General features: G+C 48.6%; 1 protein-coding gene across 1 annotated transcript; it reads left to right on the forward strand.

The window, feature by feature from the left end:
- The first annotated feature begins 6,941 nt into the window (after positions 1–6,941).
- Positions 6,942–18,098, forward strand: prmt1 (protein arginine methyltransferase 1). The gene is made up of 9 exons (XM_038783441.1): positions 6,942–7,095; positions 7,455–7,610; positions 8,594–8,657; positions 11,242–11,384; positions 11,581–11,668; positions 12,576–12,691; positions 13,502–13,652; positions 14,565–14,686; positions 15,002–18,098. Exons 1-9 carry the CDS (start codon positions 7,042–7,044, stop codon positions 15,083–15,085), a joined length of 978 nt encoding a protein of 325 aa, XP_038639369.1. The 5' UTR covers positions 6,942–7,041; the 3' UTR covers positions 15,086–18,098.
- Positions 18,099–19,713: the final 1,615 nt, after the last annotated feature.

Consider the following 19,713-nt stretch of genomic DNA (forward strand, 5'->3'; position numbering starts at 1 on the left):
CCCCCCCCCCCCCCGTTGCTGAATCCCTGCTCCCCCCCCCCCCCCCCGTTCTGAATCCCTTCTCCCCCCCCCGTTACTGAATCCCTTCTCCCCCCCACCGTTACTCTGAATCCCTTCCCCCCCCACCCCCGTTAACTGAATCCCTTCTCTCCCGTACTGAATCCCTCCCCCCCCGTTAACGGAATCCTTCCTCCCCCCGTTACTGAAATCCCTTCCCCCCCGTTACTGAATCCCTTCCCCCGTTACTGAATCCCTTCCCCCCGTTAACTGAATCCTTCCCCCCGTTACTGATCCCTTCCCCCCCGTTACTGAATCCCTTCCCCCCGTTACTGAATCCCTCCCCCCCGTTACTGAATCCCTTCCCCCCCGTTACTGAATCCCTTCCCCCCCGTTACTGAATCCCTTCCCCCCGTTACTGAATCCCTTCCCCCCCGTTACTGAATCCCTTCCCCCCCGTTACTGAATCCTTCCCCCGTTACTGAATCCCTTCCCCCCGTTACTGAATCCCTTCCCCCGTTACTGAATCCCTTCCCCCCGTTACTGAATCCCTTCCCCCGTTACTGAATCCCTTCCCCCGTTACTGAATCCCTTCCCCCGTTACTGAATCCCTTCCCCCGTTACTGAATCCCTTCCCCCGTTACTGAATCCCTTCCCCCGTTACTGAATCCCTTCCCCCGTTACTGAATCCCTTCCCCCGTTACTGAATCCCTTCCCCCGTTACTGAATCCCTTCCCCCGTTACTGAATCCCTTCCCCCGTTACTGAATCCCTTCCCCCGTTACTGAATCCCTTCCCCCGTTACTGAATCCCTTCCCCCGTTACTGAATCCCTTCCCCCGTTACTGAATCCCTTCCCCCGTTACTGAATCCCTTCCCCCGTTACTGAATCCCTTCCCCCGTTACTGAATCCCTTCCCCCGTTACTGAATCCCTTCCCCCGTTACTGAATCCCTTCCCCCGTTACTGAATCCCTTCCCCCGTTACTGAATCCCTTCCCCCGTTACTGAATCCCTTCCCCGTTACTGAATCCCTTCCCCCGTTACTGAATCCCTTCCCCCGTTACTGAATCCCTTCCCCCGTTACTGAATCCCTTCCCCCGTTACTGAATCCCTTCCCCCGTTACTGAATCCCTTCCCCCGTTACTGAATCCCTTCCCCCGTTACTGAATCCCTTCCCCCGTTACTGAATCCCTTCCCCCGTTACTGATCCCTTCCCCCGTTACTGAATCCCTTCCCCCGTTACTGATCCCTTCCCCCGTTACTGAATCCCTTCCCCCGTTACTGAATCCCTTCCCCCGTTACTGAATCCCTTCCCCCGTTACTGAATCCCTTCCCCGTTACTGAATCCCTTCCCCCGTTACTGAATCCCTTCCCCCGTTACTGAATCCCTTCCCCCGTTACTGAATCCCTTCCCCCGTTACTGAATCCCTTCCCCCGTTACTGAATCCCTTCTCCCCTTACTGAATCCCTTCCCCGTACTGAACCTTCCCCCCGTTACTGAATCCCTTCCCCCGTTACTGAATCCCTTCCCCCGTTACTGAATCCTTCCCCCGTTACTGAATCCCTTCCCCCGTACTGAATCCTTCCCCCGTTACTGAATCCCTTCCCCCGTTACTGAATCCCTTCCCCCGTTACTGAATCCCTTCCCCCGTTACTGAATCCCTTCCCCCTTACTGATCCCTTCCCCCGTTCTGAATCCCTTCCCCCGTTACTGAATCCCTTCCCCGTTACTGAATCCCTTCCCCCGTTACTGAATCCCTTCCCCGTTACTGAATCCCTTCCCCGTTATTGAATCCCTTCCCCGTTATTGAATCCCTTCCCCGTTATTGAATCCCTTCCCCGTTATTGAATCCTTCCCCGTTATTGAATCCCTTCCCCGTTACTGAATCCCTTCCCCGTTATTGAATCCCTTCCCCGTTATTGAATCCCTTCCCCGTTATTGAATCCCTTCCCCTTATTGAATCCCTTCCCCGTTATTGAATCCCTTCCCCGTTATTGAATCCCTTCCCCGTTATTGAATCCCTTCCCCGTTATTGAATCCCTTCCCCGTTATTGAATCCCTTCCCCGTTATTGAATCCCTTCCCCGTTATTGAATCCCTTCCCCGTTATTGAATCCCTTCCCCGTTATTGAATCCCTTCCCCGTTATTGAATCCCTTCCCCGTTATTGAATCCCTTCCCCGTTATTGAATCCCTTCCCCGTTATTGAATCCTTCCCCGTTATTGAATCCCTTCCCCGTTATTGAATCCCTTCCCCGTTATTGAATCCCTTCTCCCCCGTTATTGAATCCCTTCTCCCCCCGTTATTGAATCCCTTCTCCCCCCGTTATTGAATCCCTTCTCCCCCGTTATTGAATCCCTTCTCCCCCCGTTATTGAATCCCTTCTCCCCCCGTTATTGAATCCCTTCTCCCCCCGTTATTGAATCCCTTCTCCCCCCGTTATTGAATCCCTTCTCCCCCCGTTATTGAATCCCTTCTCCCCCCGTTATTGAATCCCTTCTCCCCCCGTTATTGAATCCCTTCTCCCCCCGTTATTGAATCCCTTCTCCCCCCGTTATTGAATCCCTTCTCCCCCCGTTATTGAATCCCTTCTCCCCCCGTTATTGAATCCCTTCTCCCCCGTTATTGAATCCCTTCTCCCCCCGTTATTGAATCCCTTCTCCCCCCGTTATTGAATCCCTTCTCCCCCCGTTATTGAATCCCTTCTCCCCCCGTTATTGAATCCCTTCTCCCCCCGTTATTGAATCCCTTCTCCCCCCGTTATTGAATCCCTTCTCCCCCCGTTATTGAATCCCTTCTCCCCCCGTTATTGAATCCCTTCTCCCCCCGTTATTGAATCCCTTCTCCCCCCGTTATTGAATCCCTTCTCCCCCCGTTATTGAATCCCTTCTCCCCCCGTTATTGAATCCCTTCTCCCCCCGTTATTGAATCCCTTCTCCCCCCGTTATTGAATCCCTTCTCCCCCCGTTATTGAATCCCTTCTCCCCCCGTTATTGAATCCCTTCTCCCCCCGTTATTGAATCCCTTCTCCCCCCGTTATTGAATCCCTTCTCCCCCCGTTATTGAATCCCTTCTCCCCCCGTTATTGAATCCCTTCTCCCCCCGTTATTGAATCCCTTCTCCCCCCGTTATTGAATCCCTTCTCCCCCCGTTATTGAATCCCTTCTCCCCCCGTTATTGAATCCCTTCTCCCCCCGTTATTGAATCCCTTCTCCCCCCGTTATTGAATCCCTTCTCCCCCCGTTATTGAATCCCTTCTCCCCCCGTTATTGAATCCCTTCTCCCCCCGTTATTGAATCCCTTCTCCCCCCGTTATTGAATCCCTTCTCCCCCCGTTATTGAATCCCTTCTCCCCCCGTTATTGAATCCCTTCTCCCCCCGTTATTGAATCCCTTCTCCCCCCGTTATTGAATCCCTTCTCCCCCCGTTATTGAATCCCTTCTCCCCCCGTTATTGAATCCCTTCTCCCCCCGTTATTGAATCCCTTCTCCCCCCGTTATTGAATCCCTTCTCCCCCCGTTATTGAATCCCTTCTCCCCCCGTTATTGAATCCCTTCTCCCCCCGTTATTGAATCCCTTCTCCCCCCGTTATTGAATCCCTTCTCCCCCCGTTATTGAATCCCTTCTCCCCCCGTTATTGAATCCCTTCTCCCCCCGTTATTGAATCCCTTCTCCCCCCGTTATTGAATCCCTTCTCCCCCCGTTATTGAATCCCTTCTCCCCCCGTTATTGAATCCCTTCTCCCCCCGTTATTGAATCCCTTCTCCCCCCGTTATTGAATCCCTTCTCCCCCCGTTATTGAATCCCTTCTCCCCCCGTTATTGAATCCCTTCTCCCCCCGTTATTGAATCCCTTCTCCCCCCGTTATTGAATCCCTTCTCCCCCCGTTATTGAATCCCTTCTCCCCCCGTTATTGAATCCCTTCTCCCCCCGTTATTGAATCCCTTCTCCCCCCGTTATTGAATCCCTTCTCCCCCCGTTATTGAATCCCTTCTCCCCCCGTTATTGAATCCCTTCTCCCCCCGTTATTGAATCCCTTCTCCCCCCGTTATTGAATCCCTTCTCCCCCCGTTATTGAATCCCTTCTCCCCCCGTTATTGAATCCCTTCTCCCCCCGTTATTGAATCCCTTCTCCCCCCGTTATTGAATCCCTTCTCCCCCCGTTATTGAATCCCTTCTCCCCCCGTTATTGAATCCCTTCTCCCCCCGTTATTGAATCCCTTCTCCCCCCGTTATTGAATCCCTTCTCCCCCCGTTATTGAATCCCTTCTCCCCCCGTTATTGAATCCCTTCTCCCCCCGTTATTGAATCCCTTCTCCCCCCGTTATTGAATCCCTTCTCCCCCCGTTATTGAATCCCTTCTCCCCCCGTTATTGAATCCCTTCTCCCCCCGTTATTGAATCCCTTCTCCCCCCGTTATTGAATCCCTTCTCCCCCCGTTATTGAATCCCTTCTCCCCCCGTTATTGAATCCCTTCTCCCCCCGTTATTGAATCCCTTCTCCCCCCGTTATTGAATCCCTTCTCCCCCCGTTATTGAATCCCTTCTCCCCCCGTTATTGAATCCCTTCTCCCCCGTTATTGAATCCCTTCTCCCCCCGTTATTGAATCCCTTCTCCCCCCGTTATTGAATCCCTTCTCCCCCCGTTATTGAATCCCTTCTCCCCCCGTTATTGAATCCCTTCTCCCCCCGTTATTGAATCCCTTCTCCCCCCGTTATTGAATCCCTTCTCCCCCCCGTTATTGAATCCCTTCTCCCCCCCGTTATTGAATCCCTTCTCCCCCCCGTTATTGAATCCCTTCTCCCCCCCGTTATTGAATCCCTTCTCCCCCCCGTTATTGAATCCCTTCTCCCCGTTACTGAATCCCCCCCCGTTATTGAATCCCTTCTCCCCCCCCGTTATTGAATCCCTTCTCCCCCCCGTTATTGAATCCCTTCTCCCCCCCGTTATTGAATCCCTTCTCCCCCCCGTTATTGAATCCCTTCTCCCCCCCCGTTATTGAATCCCTTCTCCCCCCCGTTATTGAATCCCTTCTCCCCCCCGTTATTGAATCCCTTCTCCCCCCCGTTATTGAATCCCTTCTCCCCCCCCGTTATTGAATCCCTTCTCCCCCCCCGTTATTGAATCCCTTCTCCCCCCCCCGTTATTGAATCCCTTCTCCCCCCCCGTTATTGAATCCCTTCTCCCCCCCCAGTTATTGAATCCCTTCTCCCCCCCGTTATTGAATCCCTTCTCCCCCCCCGTTACTGAATCATCTTCTCTCTCTCCCCCCCCCCCCCATTGCTGAATCTATTCCCTTCCCCGCCCCATCGCACAATCTCTTACTCCCCCCCGCCCCATTGCTGAATATCTCCTCCCACCCAGCACTGAACCCACTGAAAATGCTGCGTCTTCCCCCTCCCCATTGTCGAACCTCCCCCGTCCCCAAACAAATGCTGCACCCACCCCTTCATCCTTAACCTCTGACAATTATTAAAGAATTAAACCACAGTCCCACCAGACATTCAGAAACAACCCCCCCTCAAATAGAAATAACGCATCTGTATTATTGCTAAATGTTCACAAATTCCATCCAGTCAATTCACTTTTTAATCTGCCCAAATTCTTAATTGTTCAGGAACAAGATAGGTGGGGGTCTGAAATCCCTTTTTCCCCCACACGAGGGTCTGACAGTCACTGCAACTTTTTGTTTGAAAGACAGTACTTTTTCTATTGTGTTTGAAGAAATAGTAGCCCAGGTTGTCTTTTAGAAATCTTCTGACCTCTGGGTGATGTGATCATTTTTATCTCCCGAAGTCTGTAATGTTATCTGCAGTTTGTAGAATCCAGACTCTTTAAATCTTCCGTCATTGTGGAATTAAAAAAAAAAGTTGTCCTTAGATAGTCTACCAGAAATGATACGTGGCTCACCACCCAGTAACACAATTGTGTCAAAAGATGTGGTTAAAAGTAACCTTGAGGTTCTCGTGATTAACGTGAAGCTGGTTGTTGAGAATTTCTTTGTAAGGTTTATGAAGGGACTTGATACTGAATCCCAAATTTGCATTAATCTCTCTGATTTCAATATAAGGTAGGTATGTGTTGTGGTTTGTACGGGAAGTTTTATTTTAGTCCCATTTGTCAAGATAATGCATACGTTACCTTTAGTTTTAGGGATTGTCTCTGACCCTCATGAATCCTAACTTTAGTTTAGGTCTTATGGTCCACTAGAATGTTTGTTTCTTATACTATTGTCTGGGTTAAAAGGGGAAGTATATGAGAGAATTGAGGATAGATGTTTTTACATCTGCCTACCTTTTTATAAACATCAGCTCATCAGAACAACCTCTTTGCATATCCTATCCAGCACCCATCATCCTGCCTGCATCGGCTGCCGGTCTCATTCTTGTTCTTTGATGCCTTCAGTGGCTTCATTGCTCGCTGTAATCTGTAGCCTCTTCCAAGATTACAAACCGCTCTTACAGTGCAACCCTGTCCCTTATCTAGAAGATCAACAGCTGTAACTTCAGCCACCTTGATATTGTGGAAGTTCCCCTATAAACCAGTCTCTCCCAACACCTACTCGCCCTGCAAGATCTGAGTCCATCTAATATGTCCTTCTTTCATTTTCATTGTGCTCCTGAGAAGGTGCTAGGTAGAAATGCAGCAGTTATGGTTAAAACCTGGAGTTGCGACAATAATTGTTTGCTCCGCTGGTTTATTGTTTTAATAGTCAGACTGCAACCTTTGATTTTGACCATCTGCTATGGTCAAAATCAATCAATGTTCCTCTCGAGTGCAAGTGGCTGATATCGAGACCATGTCACTCAGATTTTTATTTTAGTTTGATGGAATTAGAAGTATTCTCCTTGAGGGCAACAAAGCAAGCTGCAGGGTAATAATGTCCACTGCTTGCCTCCAAGGAGGGGGGGGGGGGAGAGAAACGGCCCGCGGTTACGGTAAATCCGTCTTCAACCTGACCTAACCTATTACATTGCACCTTCAGGTTACTACACTCCCTGGTGGCCCGGATGGCAGTGCACCAGTCAAAGCTGGTGCAGAGGACATGACTTCCAAGGACTATTACTTTGACTCTTATGCGCACTTTGGCATTCACGAGGTGAGTAGCAAGAATTGCAAAGGTGGGACCTGGTTAAGGGAAGTTCTAGACTTGTTGTTCTCTCTCTTTCCCCCCCCCCAATGTTATTTGGAAACCTGATGCTTGATTTCACTCATTGCGCAGCATGGCAGCTTGTTTCAATGCCTAACGCTGGGACTTTGATCCTATGGCATGGCACAGGAGGGAGAATCTGGGCTCAGCCCAGTCCCAGCATTCGAGACTGGCACTAGTGAATCTGCATGCCTCTGTGGCCTGTAGATCATCTTTGAATCTTAGTTGCTCCCTCATTAATAAAACTGAACAGCGATGCCAAGAATCTTTTCGCAACTTCTTAACATCATTTTCCCTTCCAACCGTAGGAAATGTTGAAGGATGAGGTTCGCACTTTGACCTACAGGAACTCCATGTACCACAACAGACACCTGTTCAAGGACAAGATTGTCCTGGATGTGGGCAGCGGAACAGGCATCCTTTGTATGTTTGCCGCCAAGGCTGGTGCCAAGAAAGTTATTGGGGTAAGCATCGCACCACATCGATCGTTAGCAAGTCTCAATTGATGGTATTCCTGGTCCGTGATGCCTGAGCTGGTCATGTTTGCTACGCTGGGAATCATTCATCTTTTATCTCATCGTGGCTTGCGTTGTTCACCTTCATAACCAAACAATTTCACTGCCCACAGTAAATCTGATGTATAGAAACACAAGATGCTGTAGTAATCTAATTTCATCATTATGAATCTGAACCGTATTAATTGAAAGGGTTATCATTATTGTATGCCATGTGCCATTCTAATGCGCTGAGAAATATATGGGTGTGCAATAATTGGCTGGTCTCAACTAGATGACCCCCACAGCAGCCCCTGAGATACAGGAAGAAAGGTCCACGTGTGTCTATTAATTGGTATTGGAAAATGAGCAGGCAGGATCTGCAGTGCCTCTGTGGTCTTGAGTATCTAGGCTTGGACATAACTGGAAGATGGGCCGAGTGATCAATCTGTATCTGCGCACCCTGACTTATCAATCCAAGTCAGAGCTACCACAGTGGTTAGAACTGTTGTCTCACAGCGCCAGGGACCCGTGTTCGATTCCCGGCTTGGGTCACTGTCTGCGGAGTCTACATGTCCTTTCCGGGTTTTCCGGTTTCCTCCCGAAAGACGTGCTGTTAGGTGTATTGGACATTCTGAATTCACCCTTGGTGTACCCGAACAGGCATCTGAGTGTGGCGACTAGATGATTTTCACAGTAACTGCATTGCAGTGTATGTGAGCTTACTTGTGACACTAATAAAGATTCTTATAAGTCAGAGTCTCACTGGACTTGCCAGCAAGAGAATGTGTGGTTAGCGCCGAGGTATAGGAGCTCCAGTCACTATTCGTTGGCATCTTCCTCAAATACAAAGGAAACTGCCAATGCAGAATGCCTACTTTCAACCTTCCCCAATTCAAATATGTGAAGAAAGCATTTGTGATTGTTCAAAAATGTTTGTTTTTGCAAAACAGATCGAGTGCTCCAATATCTCAGAATATGCTGAAAAGATCATTAAAGCAAACAACCTAGACCACGGTAAGGATCCACTTACTTGCGCTCGATGTTACACCATCTTTATAGCCAGTTGACAGTTCGAACTTTTTAAGTCTTGTTTTTGTTTCTCTTGGAAGTGCTGACTTGCTGTGGGGCACAATTTTACAGGCAGCTTGGTATGGCTGGGTAGAAGAATTACCCGGTAGCATGGTGGCAACGTGGTTAGTGCTGCTGCCTCACGGCGGCAGGAACCCGGAGATCGCACTTTCCCCCAGTGTCTGCGTGGGTTTATAAGATATATGAGCAGAATTCAGCTGTGCTCCGCCATTATATCATAGCTGATATGTTTCTCGTCTGTTACCTGCAATGCTACAGTCCAAGAGCTGGATTGCGAAATCAGCCAGAGCATCTCCTCCCTAGAACACATGACCTAGGAGCAGGAGTCGGCAATTTAGCCTTCCGAGCCTAAACACCTTCAATCTGATCATGGCTGATCCCATCCTGGCCTCAGCTCCACCATCCTGCCCGATGCAGTAACTCATCCCTGCATCCACCGCACTCTGGGGCAGCGAATTCCACAGATTCACAAGCTTTTGGGACAAATAGTTTTTCCTCAAATCTGTTTTAAATTTGCTACCTCTTATTCTAAGATTATAGTTCTCGATTTAGAATGCTGCACAAAAGGAAGCATCCGCTCCACATCCACTTTATCCATGCCTTTTAGAATCTTGTATCCCTCGATTTGATCTCCCCATATTCTTCTTAGACATCTTTGGCCCTTGGCTGCCCAATAATTACACTCACTGGGTTTGTAAATTTATGCACAATTAAGAACTATAATATAATATGCAGCAAATACAACTGGTTAACTATTATCTATTTCCTAATCCCGCACTTTAACTTGACCCCCACAATGTGCAGACAAACAGGGGTGGAAGGAATAGGTAACGGGAAAGAGAGTCTTTGTTTCAGATGGCTGTCTTTCAGCAGACCTTCCTTCACAGGAAACTTTCAGATCCAGGTCTCTGTTTGCAGCCTGCAATGGTTTTCACTGTGGACTCATTGAGGTCTCTGCAGTTCCAGAAATACAGCAACTCGCACACTTTATGGAGTGAGTGAAGGTCCGTCTCCACCTGGTAACCGGGCAGAATACGGCTTTGGAGTCTGACCCCATCTCTTGGGTGCTGAAAAGTTTTGAGTTCAAAGTTGCCACCACCATGTATTATGTTGCAACTTCTTGCATTCGTCCTCTCTGCTGCTTGACTTGAAGATACATGTCCATTAATCATCGGTGGATCAAAATCATAACGGCAAAAAATAAAGGATGGGGAAATAAGGGAGTCAGGAGGGGGGAGCCTTACAGAATGCAGTGTGGGAAAGATCAGAACCATAGCAAAGAACAAAAGCAAGTCATTTGAAAAGCGTGGGATGCTGGAAATTTTCCTTTTAATTACACAGGTAGTTAGTCTGAGGCGTGTGGAAGTCCAAAGTAGGCAGTGGCCTGTGCTGGGATTTATTTTTATCTGAGTGTTAGAACACCATGCCAAGTGGGCAGCACGGTGGTTAGCATAAATGCTTCACAGCTCCAGGGTCCCAGGTTCGGTTCCCGGCTGGGTCACTCTGTGCGGAGTCTGCACGTCCTCCCCGTGTGTGCGTGGGTTTCCTCCGGGTGCTCCGGTTTCCTCCCACAGTCCAACGATGTGCGGGTTAGGTGGATTGGCCATGATAAATTGCCCGTCGTGTCCTAAAACGTAAGGTTAAGGTGGGGGTTGTTGGGTTCTGGGTATAGGGTGGATACGTGGGTTTGAGTAGGGTGATCATTGCTCGGCACAACATCGAGGGCCGAAGGGCCTGTTCTGTGCTGTACTGTTCTATGTTCTAAGTGAAACCGCTGCCCACTAAGCTCTTGTTTTTTTTTGGTGCTTATAGATAGGGCCTCTGGCAGAGCCTCCAGTAGAACAACTGTTGCTTTCAGCACCTTGTGAGATCTGCCAATTAATGGGAACATAGAAATGGGTTTCACTTGTGGCTGCTGAGGCTCTGTGGGTATGTGGTCTGTGAAGACATCCCTGGGTGTACACTGAGACTATTGCCAATTCTAGAACCTTGTGACCGGCACGTGCATTGTCTTGCTCCCTGTTTTCAATGAGATAGAGCTTATTTTACCGAACTATTTGATGTTTACTGATAGTGGAACTGAAACTTGCGCAAGTCTACATGAGCTTGTATTTTATTTATTCGCCATCCTCGTGATTAATCTTTGATTTGTACTCCTCTGAGGTTGATCCTAACCCAAATATTGTTGCAAATTGGTATTTTTGTGGCTAATTATAAATTATAATGAGTGCGCTTGTGTACTAAGTTGCAGGGCAGCTGTGTTATAGCAATCTTCTCAGTAAGGACTAGCTGCTTGTCGTCTGATATCTACTAACTGGAGTTGACACCATGTCTGTGGAGTTTCTCTGCCTTTTTACTGTCTTAGAACAACTGGTTTGATTATGCTTGAGATTTTTAATGCTATGCCTACCTGCAACCTAATTCTCCACGGCATTGGGAGGCTAAAGTTGTGGGGAGCTCTGCATTCGCTGCTTGTGAATGTACTGACTGCTCGTGTTTCCTGTCGCAGTTATTACTATCATCAAGGGCAAGGTGGAGGAGGTGGAGCTTCCCATGGAGAAGGTGGACATAATCATCAGTGAATGGATGGGCTACTGTCTCTTTTATGAGTCGATGCTGAATACTGTCATCTATGCAAGGGACAAGTGGCTGGTAAGTGTTAAATGGGTTCAGGGTGTCGCCTTGCGCTGTTGAGTCACACTTGCTCGGGACAAGGCCATAGTTTCAATTCAATCTTTGATATTCACCCTTTGCACGGTGCGGGCAGTGTTTTCTCATTGACAATTTGGTTATAGGCTCGGGTTTTATTGCATGTTGTTCATTCTTCATCTTTCCATACCTCCTCCAGCAACCAGACGGCCTGATTTTCCCGGACCGAGCTGCTCTGTATGTCACAGCCATCGAAGACCGCCAGTACAAGGACTACAAAATCCACTGTAAGTTTAAGATTTGTCTATTTTCAACATTTTAGCTAAGCAGTTTGGTTACCTAATATTCTGTCTCCTTGGGTAACTCTTGTCATTGTGCCAAGCTTTTATGACATTTAAGGTACTATCTACATATATGTGGTTCATTCAAGGGTTGTGGGTTGATTTTTTTTATTTATTATTAATTTAGAGTATTCCATTTTTCTTTTCAAATTAAGGGGCAATTTAGCATCGCCAATCCACCCGCCCTGCACATCTTTGGGTTGTGGGGGTGAGACCCACGCAGCCACGGGGAGAATGTACAAACTCCACACGGACAGTGAGCCGGGATCGAACCCGGGTCCTCGGCGCCGTCAGGCAGCAGTGCTAACCACTGCGCTACCGTGCCGCCACGTGGGTCGGTCTCATGATTAAAATGATTGCTGGATTTCTCTGGAGAGGATAATTGAGCATAACGAGGCACGATGTTTAGGTTTAGGCAGTGACATGCCGTCGAGGAGTAAAACGGGGAAGGTGTTTCCACGTGATAATGACCTAAATTCAGCACAAGTGGAACGATGCCGAGGATTGAATTATGCATAGTGACGTGTGAATCTTTTTGCGTGAGATCTACTGAACATGGCTTGTTCGCACCTGTTGCAGCAGCAGCGCCGTTGACTGTTCGGCGAGTTACTTGTGGTCCTTATCCAGCCCCGCTTATCCGCACGGATCTTCCAGCTGGGTAGTCCTGGCCAGCAGCTGGGTTCCTGTTTCGCCCAGGGTCAACTCTCATTCCCCACTTAAACCCATGGCAGAAACCAGTTCATTCAGCAATAGAAAGGGAGAATGGTTCCGTACCTGTGTGGCTTTCTTTGGGTTTTATGTTTGGGGTCCAACGCGGAGTCGGCTTTGGTGACCAGCCTCTTTTCTCTTGCAGGGTGGGAGAATGTCTACGGTTTCGATATGTCCTGTATTAAGGACGTGGCAATCAAAGAACCATTGGTGGATGTAGTGGATCCCAAGCAGCTGGTGACCAATGCCTGCCTCATTAAGGTTAGCATCTAAATCAGAACTTCCTCTTTTGGGTGACGAGGTGGAGACAATGGGTGCAAGCTGGCCCTCTCCTACATTAGACCAGGGTGCAAGGGCAAACCCGTTGGTTGGTACAATTAAAGGCTATTACTATACAGTCCAGCATTGTCTTTTTGAAAATAATTTTGTGTACCCAATTCTTTTTTTTCCAATTAGTGGGGACTTTAGCGTGGCCAATCCACCTACCCTGCACATCTTTGTGTTGTGGGGGTGAGACTCACGCAGAGAATGTGCAAACTCCACATGGACAGTGACCCAGGTCCTTGGCACTGTGAGGCAGCAGTGCTGACCACTGCGTCACCGTGCCGCCCACTGTGTCACCGTGCCGCCCTATCTTCCAGTATTGTCAATAATGGCACTAGCCTAGAAGATACATAGAATTTACAATGCTGGAGGAGACCATTCGGCCCATCGGGTCTGCACCAGCCCTTGGAAAGAGCACCCTACTTAAGCCCATGCCTCCGCCCTATCCCAGTAACCCCACCTAACCTTTTTTTTGGGACACCAAGGGAAATTTAGCATGGCCAATCCACCTAACCTGCACATCTTTGGAATGTGGGAGGAAATCTGAGCACCCGGAGGAAACCCCGCACAGACACTGGGAGAACGTACACAGACAGTGACCCAGTGGGGAATCGAACTTTGGACCCTGGCGCCGTGAAGCAACTGTGCTAACCACTGCTACTGTATTGCCTTGAAGGAGTTTAACTGAAAAGAGTTGTGTGCTGTGAAGGGAATGGTGTAATAAGTTGAGCTATCTGTACATTTCAGGAGGTCGACATCTACACCGTGAAAGTAGAAGACCTGTCATTCACATCACCCTTCTGCCTACAAGTCACTCGCAACGACTACATCCATGCGCTGGTAGCGTACTTCAACATTGAGTTCACAAGATGCCACAAAAGGACGGGTTTCTCCACAGGTACAGTTTGAAGGAAGCTTTGAGGTGGTGGTCTTGTCCTTTACATTCCGGGTGACCCAGAATATTGATCCTGGCCTTTCATTGAACACTTGGCCTCTGTTTTAAAAACATGCATCCACGTCCCTCTGTGGCATTCTCGCTCCCTTCCCCTCCACCCCTCTCTGGGCCATCCACTTCAGTCTCTGCATTCTCCCGTAATTCTGGCCTGTTCTGCATCACCAATCTTCATCTTGCCATTGGTGGCCGTGCTCTTAAGCCGTTAAGCTCAAACCTCTGAAATCCTCTCCGGGAACCGCTCCCCTTTTATGTCTGCTCCTTGTCTGCAAACTATTGTAAATGATTATAGTCCAATCTAGAGGCCAACGAAATGTACATACAGTAGTTAGTTAAATGAAGGACAAAATAAACTTCTCTGTACATTAAAGTAAATTAGCGTGGGCAAGAAAAATGTAATGTATGCACACAACTGTTAACAAACAGAAGAGCCAATAAAAAGATTTTCCAAAAATAACTATGCAGCCGGGTTCAAACTCTAAAACGGTGAAACATTGAGATAAGAACCCGAATATGTCTTGCCATCAATAACTGATTTTATTCATCCTTGTCTGCATCAATATTAATGTCTGAGGCTTGGGTTCTGAAGAGAGAATTTCATTATTTTCAAGTTGGGGTAATGATCTCTGCGGTTGGCCCGGTTTCCTAATTTTCTAAATGTACAGTCCTGGGGCTCCGGCTGAAGTCTTCTGGCACATCCCTGCTTGCTTGCATGCTGAATAGCTATGGGGTGCAGTGCCCATGGGGGCAGCGTTACAATCTTGCCAGTTACCCGCCAACTCCCAATCCAACCTCGCGCTCTCCTGTCTGTGGGTGAACTATACTGGTGCTGACGGCATTAATCCTCTTGAATTGCAGCCCCTGATGCCCCTTACACTCACTGGAAGCAGACTGTTTTTTATATGGAGGATTACTTGACAGTCAAGCGAGGCGAGGAGATCTTCGGAACTGTCAGCATGAAGCCCAACAGCAAGAACACTGTGAGTTTAAAAAACATTAGCACGTGAGCGTAGAAACATTTACGGCTGAGGTTACAGCTGTTCTGTGTTTTAAGTACTCTGCATACCTCTGGCCTCTTGCAAAAGCAATATAGAGGAACCAGAGTAGGTGCAAAAAAATAAATGTTTCACAAGGTTAATGACAACTGACCATTTGCGCTTGAGCGGGATCTAAAACTGGGAGTGGTGTTTTCCTGGTGCCTCTCCTGCATTGGCACTACACCGCCAGGCATCTTGATTTTATTCTAAGTGGAAACAATTAATTAAATGTTGCCCCTTTTTTTTCCCCCCTCCCAGCGGGACCTCGATTTCACCGTCGACATTGAATTCAAGGGGCAACTGTGCGAGATGTCCGGCTCCATCGACTACAAGATGCGCTAGGCCCACCTCCGTCCCCCTCCTCCGGCTGTGTGCTCCGTCCTTGCCACTCCACTCCGTCTCCAGTGCGACCACTGTAGTGTGCTATATATAGATAACGTTTCCAGGATTTAAAAAGTTAATCGGTTGTGCAGCTGACTGCTCCTCTCCCTGATCAGTTGTAGTCTGTTAGCATGGCATGCGAGCTGGGAGGGGGTGGGGGGGAGAGGAGGCATCTAGAGAAAACTCTACTTCTAACAGTTGCCACTTGTGCTATTATGGAACCATTCTCCAGCTGCTGTACTGATTGTGTTTTTGTTCTGACAGAAGCCGCCATTTTAATGTAAATTCCTGATTCTAACCTATACCTACCTTGGCAGGGAGGAGTTGAGATCTGATCAAGTTTGTTTTGATTTTGGTGTTTTTTTTAAAAAAAAAAAGAATGGTACTTTAGATTTCTGCTGGCTCCCCCCCCCAGTTTGGCAAATCATCCTTCAGTCAGTGAAACGATTCTAACTTGTAAGTGCGTCTTTCTTCTGTTTTTTTTTTTATTTATTTTTTGGGACCCTGTTCCTGACTGGAGAATTCTTTGTCTCGAGAGTGGACTGCATCTCTGTGTGGTGCAGAGTGTTTAAAACTGCTGTTGGCGTATAAGCCGCCTGAGTCTGGAGAGGGGGGGGGGGGGGGGGGGGGGGCGGTCAGGTGTCGCGCTTTGGGCTGAGACTACAACTGATGGTCAGCCTGTTGCCCTGGCTCTAAGTACTGAATTGTGGCTCCCGTTAGCGCCATTTTGTAAAATGTGGCTCGCTGCACTGTAGTCGCGTCCCTGGTGTTGAGCTGTAGCTCATCGCCGTGATCGGTTCTTTGTCTCCTTTAATTAGTCTTTTGTCCTGTATTTAGATCATTTTTCTACATTATTCCAATGAATTGACAACTTTTTGAAAGATCTGTCCTCCTGTGTTCGGTTGTAAAGAACTCGAGGTTTAGTGTTAACTTTTTGTTTCTCGAGCAATTGCCAAGTAAATGTTTAGCGGGAAATGGCTCCGTCGGTTTGCGCATCCAGCTCCATGTAGCTGCTGCTCATTCATCCCCCGCGCAAGGCTCTCTGGTGCTTCCGTCGTGCACGGAGTGTCTCCTGGTCTGATCATCCGTGCCCACGGCTTGTGTCGGCCTGTCTGTCTTGTGCACTGCAGGAGTCAGTGTTACTGTGAAACTTGGCAGAGCCAAGTCATGAAAGCTGCGTAACTTTGCCGGTCATGTTGAAGATGCCCAGTGATTGGGAATGTGTTGTACGGCAAGAGGTTATTTTGGGGGGGGGGGGGGGGGGGGGGGGGGCATTGAGGGATTGTTGAAACGGGGAGTTTTGAACCTGCTCCAAGTCGAAACTAAACATCATTGATAGTGGGACCCATTGTACCTGGTAGCAAAGTGGTTGTTCTGCCAAGTAAAAGAAAAGTCACTGAGGGTTTTAACTCGTCATCTTACCGTCTCCCTTTCGCCCTCCCCCACACAAAAAAAACAGCACCGCCACCTGTTTGCAGAGTAATGCTGGTATGGCTGGGATATACGTTACGGCGCAGCGGGAATCAGCGCTATCTTAAACGGTTATTGTTTGAGCAGAATCTGACCTCCTGAGCGAGGCATCATTCAGGTTGAGGAAGGGGGTTTAACTTGTCGGTCCTGTGGTGCATGTGACTTCTTCTTTGGCTGAAAACACTAATGTTTCATTTCGCTCCTTGGCTTGTACTGCGACACCCACCTTTTGGTAGTGGGTGTCATTTGTAATACTGGGTTAACCATTGTCTAGCTGGGTACTTAAAGTGCACACACATGTGTTACCATCCTGATGGGAATGGTTTGAGAGTCTGCGCCAGGGAGCATTGGCAGGCTGACGACCGTCACTGATGGCTGAAATCTCTTTATCCCACCCAATCTGTTTTCCCCCCCACCCCGTTCAGCCTCGGCCAGTACCGCAGCTAATTGAAACGGACACTCTTAAATCCCTTCACGGAGTTCCATGAATGTGGCTCAACTTTGCACCAGCTGGTGCTGAGAGTCACTGCCCCCACCCTGTGACGATTGCCAATTCCGAATTGATCGACGGTCAATATTGGGGAACATTGTTTGTGGCCCCCGTGATCTGTTACTGCAGTTTGGAGCTGCCCCAGGCCTGATGTGTGCAGCTATGGGGCGGGGGTTGATAGTTGGGAGCTGAGTGGCTACATTCTTTAGTGTTTGCCCAGCCTGTTCGGTTCGGCTTGTTCATCCAGTCTGTAAACGACAAGACTCTTCCTGGAGTGCCTCCTCGCTGTACCAGCTTTTTTTTTTGTTGACTTGTGGAGATGGTGTTTTGGTTCTGTACAATATCCAAGGGCTGTGACCAAGCTTTAATTTGACTGGACAGCATTTCTTGTTCGGCAGAATGTTTTAACTTTTTCTCTGTGCGCTTTCCCTCTAATTGTACGGTGCACTTCCCGCCCTGGCTGCATCGTTGATCGGGATGTGGGCTGGTCCGCGGATGTTGTTGCCGATACTTACACTGGGTGCCATTTCTTCTCTTGTTGTCACTGAGCCAAGACCAGTGAGGGAGCCTGCTGGGTCATTGTGGTTGCTGTTTTATCTGCAATTCCTTCCCTGACCAGGATCAGCCCATTGTCCCAACTGCTGGTTTGTCAGCAGAGTTGATCCATCTGATGCCCATAAGCACGTGTCCAGCCTTGGGTCTGAACAAGGTGCTGCGCTGTGATATGCTTAAGATTTTGTTTAGGGATCAGGGGGTGAAAATTCCACTTGTGTTTTTTGCCCAACACCCCATTTATTTTTAATGGGACAGTTATATTTCGGAAGCTTTGTTACAGCCCTGACCTGTACCTAAAATTGATCTTTTTAAAATAATATTAGTGTACGTTAAGATTGCCATGTTGGTCTTCTAAAAAAAACCCAAGTACTGACTGGCGAACATTGTAACTGTGTAGTAAATTATGCTTTGTTTTTTTTATATATGGTGACATTCATTAAGAATAAAAGTTTGACTTTACGCTTTCTTGTGCAGTTCTTTGTTTCAGTGTGCTGACGCCCTGTTCAGCTCCCTGGAGTCTGCTCTGCCAATCAATAAAGTCACGGCTAATCCAATTGTGGCCTCCATTTTGCATTCCCACCAGGATGGCACAGTGGTTAGCATTGCCATTCGACTCTTAACCTCGGGGTGACTGTGTGGAGTTACCACTTTCTCCTCCCACAGTCCAAAGATGTGCAGGTTAGGTGAATTGGCCGTGTTAAATTGCCGCTTTTAAGTGTCCAACAGTGCAAATTAGATGGGATTATCAGGTAGGCCTAGGTACGTATTCAGGGTGTGCAGCAGGTCTATGGTACCCTTTTGACTCCCTTGTTCGTGAAGAATCTCTACCTTTTGACCTAATATTCAATGACCCTGCCTCTATTGCTGGGGAAGAGTTCCGCAGATTCATAACCTAGGGGGCAAAATTCTCCTCTTCCTCGTCTTAATGGGGGCCCCTTAAATTGTGTCCCCTAGTTCACAAGGGGAAGCATCTCTGCATCCACCCTGTTAAGTGCCCTCAGGATCTTTCTACAATGGATACAGAATCGGCCCTTTAACCCGGGGGGGGGGGGGGGGGGGGGGGGGGAAAGAGAGAGAGAGAGAGAGTCCTAGGCAGGATCAGTTGAGAGAACCTTCCTGTTTGTTGGTGGAAGTTGAGATGAAAACGGGACCTATAAAAGCGAAGAGTCTGGGGAACAGGCAAACTAATGTGGGTCGCAGTGGTTAGCACTGCTGCCTCACAGCACCAGGGACCTGTTCATTTCCGACCTCCTGGTGACTTTGAAGTTTGCACATTCTTCCCATGTCTGGGTGGGTTTCCTCCAGGTGCTCGATTTCCTCCAGCAGTCCCAAAGATGTGCAGGTTAGGCGGATTGAGGGACAGCGTGTGGTTAGCACTGGGACTGCGGCGCTGAGGACCCGGGTTCAAATCCCGGCCCTGGGTCACTCCGTGTGGAGTTTGCACATTCTCCCCATGTCTGGGGGTTTCGCCCTCACAACCCAAAGATGGGCCGGTTAGGTGGATTGGCCACGCTAAATTGCCTCTTAAGTGTCCAATAGTTGGGTGGGGTTTGGGCCTCGGTGAGGTGCTCTATCAGAGGGTCGGTGCAGACTCGATGGGCTGAAGGGTCTCCTGCACTAAGGATTCTAACAGTTTGGCTGTATCAGTCAACTTTCCCACCCCCAAGATTTAGTGGCTGTTTGGTGGAAACGCTTGGGTCAAGCGCCATCTGTCGGGAGAGATGGTTAGCAGGTTGCAGTCTCGAAGGGCTGAATGGCTGACTTTTGCTATTTCTTTAACTTTTTTTTTATAACTTGAATGAGTTCAGTTAATATTTGGGGAGAATATAACGGGGGGGGGGGGGGGGGTGACATGAGATGATGGCGCAAAGCAAATGGAGATGAAAACCGTGGAGGCAGCTGATTAACTTACGTTGGATAAATCATGGAACAATGCATGAGGTTGGGGAGTAAGATGAAGCACAAAGTGACAGGCAACTGGAAGCTTAACTTCATACATATAGTGGGTGGCATAGTGCTTCACAGCACCAGGGACCTGGGTTTGATTCCCGGCTGGGTCACTGTCTGGAATGTG

Source organism: Scyliorhinus canicula, chromosome 23, assembly GCF_902713615.1.
Source record: "Scyliorhinus canicula chromosome 23, sScyCan1.1, whole genome shotgun sequence".
NCBI classification, from domain to species: domain Eukaryota; kingdom Metazoa; phylum Chordata; class Chondrichthyes; order Carcharhiniformes; family Scyliorhinidae; genus Scyliorhinus; species Scyliorhinus canicula.

Excerpts from the sequence above, each read along its gene's own strand:
- prmt1 (XM_038783441.1), top strand. The coding sequence starts at position 7,042 with ATGACTTCCAAGGACTATTACTTTGACTCTTATGCGCACTTTGGCATT. Across the intron at positions 7,611-8,593 it reads GTGCCAAGAAAGTTATTGGG|ATCGAGTGCTCCAATATCTC; the intron begins GTAAGCATCGCA and ends TTTGCAAAACAG. Across the intron at positions 11,669-12,575 it reads CAAGGACTACAAAATCCACT|GGTGGGAGAATGTCTACGGT; the intron begins GTAAGTTTAAGA and ends TTTCTCTTGCAG.